Below are 9,617 nucleotides of genomic sequence, written 5' to 3'. Positions count from 1 at the left end.
CAGTCCTATGATGCAAACTGGGGGCATAGAGCATAGGCAGTCCATTGTTCCTGGCAACTAGTGGGACGTATCACTAGATGAGCTGCATCATGAAGAATGAGTGAGACGCCCCGCCCGGGTGAAGAAGCAGAGAGGGTCATTCCGGGTAATGGATTAGTGTGAGCAGAGACTCAGAGCCTTCAGAGAGCAAGTCCTTTTTGGAGATCAGTGGGCAGGTTGATGTCCCCTGGAATGGACTCCATATACCAGATGGGTGGCAAATAACACTGGAAAGGTAGGTAATGTCCAGATTGAAGGACCTGAATTCTATGCTAAGTATTTGGACCACATACTATAAGCAATACAGAGTTGATGGAGATGTATGAACAACCTACAGAACGGGAGAAAATATTTGCAATATGCCACAGACAAAGGACTAATATCCAGAATTTATAAGGAACTGAAATCAACAAGAATCAATAACCCCATTAAAAAGAGAGCAAAGGATATGAACAGACATTTTTCAAAAGAAGACTTACAAGTGGCCAACAAACATGAAAAAAATGCTCAACATACTGATCATTAGAGAAATGTAAATCAAAATCGCAATGAGATACCACTTCACAGCAGTCATTATTATTAAAAAGTAAAAAAAAAAAAAGATATTGGCAAGGCTGCAGAGAAAAAGGAATGCTTATTTGCTGTTGGTGCGAATGTAAATTAGTTCAGCCACTGTGGAAAGCAGTTTGGAGATTTCTCAAAGAACTAAAAATAGAACTAGCATTCAACCCAGCAATCCCATTACTGGGTATATACCCCCTAAAAAAAAATCATTCTACCAAAAAGACACGAGTTCCTGTGTTCATCATAGCACTATTCACAATAGCAAAGACATGGATTCAACCTAGGTGCCCATCAATGGTGGAATGGATTAAGAAAATGTGGTACATATGTACCACGGAATACTACACAGCCATTAAAAAAAGAGAACAAAATCACGTCCTTGGCAGCAACATGGATGCAGCTGAAGGTCATTATCCTAAGCGAAATAATACAGAAACAGAAAACTAAATACTGCATGTTCTCACTTATAAGTGGGAGCTAAATATTGGGTGCACACGGACAAAAAGATGGGAACAATAGACGCTGAGGACTCCAAAAGGAGAGAAGGAAGGAGCAGAGCAAGGGCTGAAAAACTCCCTATCGGGTACTACGTTCACTATCTGGGTAACCAGGTCAATAGAAGGCCAAACGCTCAGCATCACGCAATATACCCTTGTAACAAACCTGCACGTGGACTCCCTGAATCTAAAATTAAAATAGAAATTTTAAAAAAGAAGCAGGCTGGGCATGTGAAGCCCAAAGAACTCCGTTTGGAAACTGCCCTGCTGTCTCTGCAGTGTGGCCACAGTGACTGCCCACCAAGCATCTAGAGCCCAGAGGCAGGGGTGTTGCTGCATGGATGTGTCCACCTGGATACGCACGTTTTCATTTCATTTAAATGGCAAACAGAGGTCTTGGGCAGATTTCGAAGAGCAGCGGTGAGCTGCAGAGACATTTCCGAGCAGGAGCTGATGTGGAGGGTTTTCAGCGCCGGGTGAGGGTCCCACAGCCACAGCGATGTTCCAGCCTCCACCAAGGAACTCACAGAGGTTCCCCCGCCATAACCGCCCGCGTGCACTCATGCGCTTCCTCCAGACCTTGTTTATAAGTCTGTTGATTGCGCAGGCCGCACCTTGCAAGGGGCACACGGTCCGTCTTATTATTTCATAATCATTTCTTCTCTTTTTGTTTTCCACCCGGCCTGGCCCTGTGTCTAGGGCTCAGCGTGCATTCCCGGGGCTCGGCCTGCCCCGCCTGCCTAAGAATCTCACAAATCATTGACGGCCTGGGGGAGGGGAGACTGCCTGTAGCAGGGAAATGGTGCCCTGGAAAGCCAGGGTTCTACTCCGCCGATTTGTAGGACAAAGAAGGCACAGCTCTTTCGTGGAAGCTCGGCACTCTCAGTCCCGACCGAGGCCGTTATTAACTCAAATTCACAACCTCCGGGGATGCGATGCGAAAACACCCGGCCTTACTGAGGAACAAAGGGCAAGTGTTCCCGCACTGCGCTGCGTTCGTGGGCTCGGGGTTTTCGCTGCTGGTTCCAGCTTTTGGTTACCTTGCTTGGCTGGTCCCTGCGGGGCCCACGGCTGCGGAAGGACAGGGCTCTGAGGCTGCCACCCCGCAGCCCCTGTGACTAAACAGTGCCGGGCAGCTCCGCCGGGGCCGCTGGCTTCCCAGGCGGAGGAGGGAAGGCCTGGGGGGAAGGGGGAGGGCAGTGGAATAGAAACTGGGGAGCGACAAAGCTGAGAAGGCGCAGATCTTGGCGGATCCCGGGAGCCTCGACTTCCCGCAGTCACAGTATGGGGCTGCGACCGCTTCCTAGCCCCCATGCCCCGGGCATTTGGCTCTTTGACATAAATGTTAGGGTTGGTAGCTTTCCAATATTTCTAAATGGAGAGCTATGAGAAGAGGTGATTGTGTGTGTGTGTGTGTGTGTGTGTGTGTGTGTGTGTGTGTGTGTGTAAGGAAATAATGATGGATCTGCAGTCTCTTTCAACTCCTCTTCATTCATTGGCTAAGTGTCGGTTGCCTAGGAAACCGCGTGCATCTCGGCTGCAGAGCCGGCTATGGGGGCTACGCGCTGGGTTTTGGGGGTTTTAAGCGGTGAATCCCGGAAAGCAGTGGAGAACCCTAATGCTAAATGTCTAGTAATTTCAATAAATGTGTCAAAAATATATGCTGCATTATGAAAACAATGCTTTAAAAATTTACTACTATATAAAGCCTCCTTTCCATCAGACTTCTTCAAACAATGTGTGTGTAACAGATAAATGCAAATTCACTTGAGGACATGCCGTTGAAAGTAATCTGAAAATTGTCAAAGCAAATATAATTTTAATAGTTTAAGGGATATCTTGCTCACTTCAGTCACGCAATAGATTATGTGTAAAACAAATGTTGAATTGTATTTTATGCAGCAATATTTCTACAATTGTCCCTGGAAGGGAAAATTTTTAAATGTTAGTACATCATTAAGACTAACATTAAGAGATCACGAAATATGTTGCCCCCAAATCTTCGTGCCTGATATACGATGACCTAGATTGAGAAGCATTGCATATAATGAAAAGACAGAAATGCTGGGGACCCAACTGAAAACGACTTTTTTTTTTCTTTGAAAGCCGGGTACCAGTCTCTTCGTGCGAGCTACATGGATTAAGAATGATTTTTTTATTTAAGGGTTATCAGATAAACTGAAAGACTTCAGGGAAAGGTGTGGCTGTTGTCAACATTTTAACACAAAATCAGCTCCTTGTGAAAATAAAAATGAGCAGCATCACAATTCCAGCCGGGGTGGGGGTGGGGGTGGGATGTAGACCGGTTAAGAAGAATGGCTGCCCGGGAGGGGCGGGGGTGTGGGGACAATTCAAGCAAAATGCTTGAAAGGAAAGCAGATCTTGGGCCCAAAGTGTCCCCAAGGGCACTCTGGGCTTTCAGAAGGATGATTTCCAGCCTCATCCTATCCCAAACCTCTCCGTTTAAAAGAAATCTGAGAGGAAAGGGTCTTTTCATCTATCTATATGATCTTGAACACGCGTTTTCACCCGGCACTCACTGGAGATTTGGCTCGGAAACAGACGCTAAAAGATGAAATAGATGAAGGAGGCAGGCGGCCAGCTCAAGTTACTCGGCGTGGAGCTGAGCGGCCCTCATCCCCATTGCCCAGCGCTGAGAATCGGGGTTGCTCCTGGGAGCTCGCAGCGAAGCGGTGACAACTCCGAGTGTGTCTACACTCGCCGCGCGGGTGCCGCCCTAGCTGTTCTTTCTGGCGCAGCTTGGTCCCACCAGAGCCGCCACCTCGAGGCTGACACCTGCCACAGCCCTTTTGGCCGAAAGAAATACGGTCACTTTCCCTGAGGTCTGGTGTGCCCAAAAGATGAGATTCCAGTCCGAGCCCTGCCCTTAACTTGCTGTGTGACCTTGGGAATTGCTAGCCCTCGACGTTTCGGCATCTGTAGGATCTGGATTAGAAACTCGGAGGTCAGGCCCCGAGACCTTGGAACCCGGAGAGTTGGGCATGTGGACAGACCCTCTGGAGGCTGCTCTCTGCCTGTCGGCAGACCCCATCCTGACCCGGGCACGCTGGCCGCGTCTGGAATACCCGCCTGCAAGCTCCAGTCTGGGCGCCCTGGATGTTTGGGGGCGCCTGGGCTTTTGTTCTCGCTATTTCTCTTTGTACATTGGAATCGACTTGAACCCCCCACCCTCCACCCCACAGCGGGAAAGGGAGGCGATGACAGCTTGCTGATAGTTCCGGGAGGGTCTCGCTCAACAGCTGCAGGCTCCGCTCCGCTCCGCTCCGCCCCGGGAGCCCGGGTCATTCGGCCTTTCTCGCCAGGGGATGAAAGAGGTCACGTCACCTCGCCAGCGGCCCTTCCGAAGTGTGGGGCAGCGCGCTTCAGTCATCGAATTGCAGGGAACAGGTGGTGCAGTGAACGTTTCTGACACCCTTTCCCCTCCCGCCCTCAAACGCACGCAGGATTAGTGTCTCTCTCTCTCTCTCTCACACACACACACACACACACACACGCGCGCGCGCGCGAAAAGTAACAAAGAGACCAGTTCCTGCCTCGGTACCTAGAGACTGCGGATCTGAAGGGAGGGTCGGTGCTCCAAGACTGTGCACGCGCTCGTGCGAGTGCGCGTGGGTCTCGGGTCGTCTCGCGCGCGCTGGGCTGCAGTTTTTAGTCGTATTCCCCACCCTTCAACCGCAGCAAGAAGCCTCGGACCTCCAGGTCGCCGCGACGGAAGATAAGAAAGTTTGTTACTCGGGCATGGGCCACCCTTGGAACCCACCCTCTTACTTGACAATAGATGAACTGAATCCGAGGGCGGGGTGGGGGGGCGCCTGTCGTGTGGTTTTAAATACTAGGTTACACAGCGTATCCCACGTTTCTAGAGCCCTTTGTTCCGCCGACAGCCCCGCCCCTGGGACCCCACCCTCTTTCTGCCCTCCGGACGGTCAGTGCAGCGCCACCGGCCACTCCCACTCCATCACTCGCGAGAAACAAAAGTCAACCCTCGGAGCAGAGGGGTCCTGGGTACCAGCAGGGGGGTTATGCACTCCCGCAGAGGGTCGGGCAGGGCTGAGGGGCTCCGAGGTCGCTTCACCCCTAGATGCTGCGGCGCAGTGAGAGGAGCTACCAGCCCAAGACAGACAAAGGAGAAAGCAGGCCCACGCTGGGGCGGGGGCGGAGGCGGCGCTGGTGTTCATGGGCTGCAGGTGTCCCGGTTGCCATCAAGCACGACTTCCTTCGGGGGCCACCTGTCCTCCCCCAGGCCTCTGTGAGACGGAGCGCAGCCTGGGCAGTCGCTGGCCTCCAGGGTTGAGGAAAAAGGCTGTGGTCTCACCAGGGGCAGTTGACTGCAGGGACTCTGGCCAGTGGCCGAGTAGGAGCCACAATCCGAGGTGGTGGAGCAGCCTGTGCCACCTCAGCCCTCCCACCTGCCGGCACCGGAGCACCTGACGGCCTCTCCACCTGCTCCAGTCCTCCATCGTTCCCATCCGGTGCCAGCTCTGCCCCCACCCCGGTCAGGCCGCGCTGGTGGCCCTCGCCTCGCCGCCCTCTCACCCTCCTTTTCTTCACCCTTCCCCCATATCCCCATACCCAGACCCCCACCACAGCCCCAGACAATGCGCACGCCCCCACCTTACTCCGGGGAGCCCCCACCCCTCTCCGGGTCGGCACGCCCGCTCTGATTGGCCGCGGGCCGGTGGTCCAGCCCCCCGGACGGTCCCTGGGGCTCGGAGCATTACGTCAGCCGGGCCTGGAGAGCGCCAGCGCGATGGGGACTGGGGGGGCTCGGGCTAGGGGCGCGGCCTGTGCCGGCCGCCCCACCCTTCTTGCATAAAAGCCGGAGCCCGCGGGGCCGGCGCTCTCAGCCCGTCTGTTCCCGAGCGCCTTCCCGGTGACCCCACAGTGGGTGCGTGAGGGGAGGACGGACAGACCCACCAGACGCCGCCGGACCAGCAGGACGCTGACGAGGCACCATGCGTGAGATCGTGCACATCCAGGCGGGCCAGTGCGGCAACCAGATCGGCGCCAAGGTGGGCGCGCCGCAGTGCAGGGGGTCAATGGGGGCGGGAACCTGGGCCGAGAGCCCCTCAGGGTCCCCAGGCGCGGTCCTGGGAAGGCCTGGGGATCGCCAAATGCAGACCTTCCTGGCCGCTTTGTGCCGCCGAGTGTGGCCTGGGCTAGGAGGTGACTTTCGCGGACGGAGGGGGCACCTCTCTTTCTTTCTGCTGTAACTCATTTGGACTCTCCGTCACCCCCTCGGCCTCCCTCCGCGCCGGCTGCTTGGCAGGCACGCGTGCCTGGAGAAGACGAGGGTGTGTCCGCGAGGCTGTGCGAGGCGTTCCGCGCGAGGGGCTGGGACACCAGGAGGATTAATTGTACTCGCTTGAACCGGAGTCGAGCTGCCGGGGGAGGGGAGGAGAGCGATTGTCTTGCGGTCTCAGGACGTGCTTTGAATCTAAAACCGCGGTCCTTTAGCTCCTTCGCGTTCCTCTTTCCCCGCCCACCCGCTCCTCTAGGGCTGCAGTCCCTGTACCCTCGCCTCCTGCCGCAGCCTGGGGCTGCTACCAGTGCGCCAAGCTCCGCCACTGCCCGGCTTTGGCTGGTCCTTCCCCCCTCGACCCCTACCTCCCGCCGCGAGCAGCAGCTGTTTGCCTGGGAAACGCCCAGTTTCAGCTTTCTGACCCTGCAAAATACAAGCCCCGCGGCTGTGTCCGGGTCACGACGCCCTTTAAAGCTTCAAGCTCCTGAAATGTTGGGTTGTCGGAACTGAGTCGGGACATTTCACTGTGAGCCTTGGCGTTTCTGGGGGATCGTGCATGGCTAAATGCAGCCTTTCTGTCTCAGTTTTGGGAGGTCATCAGTGATGAGCATGGGATTGACCCCACTGGCAGTTACCATGGAGACAGTGATTTGCAGCTGGAGAGAATCAATGTTTACTACAATGAAGCCACTGGTAATCACCCTTGCCCCACCCCCACTCCCTTCAGTTTTTCCACCCTTCTCCCCTTTCCCTTGCGTGGGACCCCAGGGGTGTGGCCCTGGGAGAGGGTGGACTATTCAATTTAGGATCCCCGCTCTTTCCCTGCAGTATTTCATTGGGCTTCCTTATGCCGACAGAGCCCTTTGAGAACCTGATGGTGGGTCTCCCTTTGTTTCGGGCAACATCTGCATGACGGCGGCAGGCGCCAAGCCCTTCTCTGCAGAGGTCCCTGCCTGGGGGTCTAAGTCACTGTTGCTCCTTGCAGGTAACAAATATGTTCCTCGGGCCATCCTCGTGGATCTGGAGCCAGGCACGATGGATTCGGTTAGGTCTGGACCATTCGGCCAGATCTTCAGACCAGATAATTTCGTGTTTGGTGAGTGCCTGGTGTGGCTGAGAGCATGAGGGATTCGTTTTACACTAGGCAGCGGAGGCTGGAGAGGTGTGGCTGCCAGAGGGAAAGCATGAAGAACATCCGCGGTGTGCCAACTTAGCTTTAATATGGGGTAAAATTGTTTGCCTTTCAGCTGCTAAGAGCTTGGTGTCCTGGCCTTCCTTATTTATAATTATATTCATGAACAAATATTTTAACGTTTGGCCATTTTGGTGATAATCTGAAATAGTCTTATCTGAGTATTGACTCACTGATCTATATTAAGGGGTTTGGGGTAAGGTATTTAACACAGTCACCGGTGACTTAAGATGTCTCTTTCCCTCCGGCAGGCCAGAGCGGAGCCGGGAATAACTGGGCCAAGGGCCACTACACAGAGGGAGCCGAGCTGGTCGACTCGGTCCTGGATGTGGTGAGGAAGGAGTCAGAGAGCTGTGACTGTCTCCAGGGCTTCCAGCTGACCCACTCTCTGGGGGGCGGCACGGGGTCCGGGATGGGCACCCTGCTCATCAGCAAGATCCGGGAAGAGTACCCAGACCGCATCATGAACACCTTCAGCGTCATGCCCTCACCCAAGGTGTCAGACACGGTGGTGGAGCCCTACAACGCCACCCTCTCTGTCCACCAGCTGGTGGAAAACACAGATGAAACCTACTGCATTGACAACGAGGCCCTGTATGACATCTGCTTCCGCACCCTGAAGCTGACCACCCCCACCTACGGGGACCTCAACCACCTGGTGTCGGCCACCATGAGCGGGGTCACCACCTGCCTGCGCTTCCCGGGCCAGCTGAACGCAGACCTGCGCAAGCTGGCGGTGAACATGGTGCCCTTCCCCCGCCTGCACTTCTTCATGCCCGGCTTCGCGCCCCTGACCAGCCGGGGCAGCCAGCAGTACCGGGCGCTCACGGTGCCCGAGCTCACCCAGCAGATGTTCGACTCCAAGAACATGATGGCCGCCTGCGACCCGCGCCACGGCCGCTACCTGACGGTGGCTGCCATCTTCCGGGGCCGCATGTCCATGAAGGAGGTGGACGAGCAGATGCTCAACGTGCAGAACAAGAACAGCAGCTACTTCGTGGAGTGGATCCCCAACAACGTGAAGACGGCCGTGTGTGACATCCCGCCCCGCGGCCTGAAGATGTCGGCCACCTTCATCGGCAACAGCACGGCCATCCAGGAGCTGTTCAAGCGCATCTCGGAGCAGTTCACGGCCATGTTCCGGCGCAAGGCCTTCCTGCACTGGTACACGGGCGAGGGCATGGACGAGATGGAGTTCACCGAGGCCGAGAGCAACATGAACGACCTGGTGTCTGAGTACCAGCAGTACCAGGACGCCACGGCCGACGAACAAGGGGAGTTCGAGGAGGAGGAGGGCGAGGACGAGGCGTAGATGCCCCGCGAGACGGGTTAGGGAAAGCGGAGGAGGAAAGCGAGGGGGTGGGGGGCTCCCCGGGACGATACCCTGGCAGTCGAAGGAAAGAAGCATGGTCTACTTTAGGTGTGCGCTGGGTCTCTGGTGCTCTTCACTGTTGCCTGTCACTTTTTTTTCCTTTTTTTGTAATATTGATGACATCAATGTAACATTTGAGATATTTCTGAATTACTGTTGTAATGGCTAAAATCACATAAACGTTTGTGTCGGAATGGTGTCCTCTCTTCTTTCTCTTCCTTTTTCTCTTTATTAACGATTTAAATGTAACTTTCTGAACACATTGCATTAAATTCTTCCTTTAACAAAAAGCAAAGGCGTAGGTAAAAGCTCAAATGAATTTATTCTTTGGGTATGGTAAAATTGAACCAATCACAGTTAAGATGAGAGATCAACCTGAGTTTTAAAATACCTTTAATAAATATTAGTTGAAAAAATGTCTACTTGAAAGCACACTGTGTGTCTTCATGTGCAATTCCTACTATGCCTTTGTCTCCTTTACAAAAAAAAAGAAAAGCATTTTTGGAATAGGTCTACATACTCACAGAACAAAATTCTGAAGAGTGGAAAGTGAGTGTCTCTTTTTCCTGTATTCCTTGATACAGTTTCCTCCCTGGAGGGAAACCATCCTAATCACGGTTATCTTTCTTACATCCTTGCAGAAATACTCCATATATTTTCAAACCCATGTAGGATATTTCCTTTTTTTCT

The 9,617-nt window shown here is 53.9% G+C and overlaps 1 protein-coding gene across 1 annotated transcript; it reads left to right on the top strand.

Annotated features, from left to right (window-relative positions):
* Window positions 1-5,837: 5,837 nt before the first annotated feature.
* On the top strand, window positions 5,838-9,343 carry LOC100600510 (tubulin beta-2B chain). The gene is made up of 4 exons (XM_003272206.3): window positions 5,838-6,133; window positions 6,948-7,056; window positions 7,349-7,459; window positions 7,807-9,343. The coding sequence occupies exons 1-4, from the start codon at window positions 6,077-6,079 to the stop codon at window positions 8,865-8,867; spliced, it is 1,338 nt and encodes a 445-aa protein (XP_003272254.1). The 5' UTR covers window positions 5,838-6,076; the 3' UTR covers window positions 8,868-9,343.
* Window positions 9,344-9,617: the final 274 nt, after the last annotated feature.

Source organism: Nomascus leucogenys, chromosome 8 (genome assembly GCF_006542625.1).
Source record: "Nomascus leucogenys isolate Asia chromosome 8, Asia_NLE_v1, whole genome shotgun sequence".
Classification (NCBI taxonomy): domain Eukaryota; kingdom Metazoa; phylum Chordata; class Mammalia; order Primates; family Hylobatidae; genus Nomascus; species Nomascus leucogenys.
Note: the sequence above shows the minus strand (reverse complement) of the source record. Positions and strands in the feature narration are given on the sequence as shown.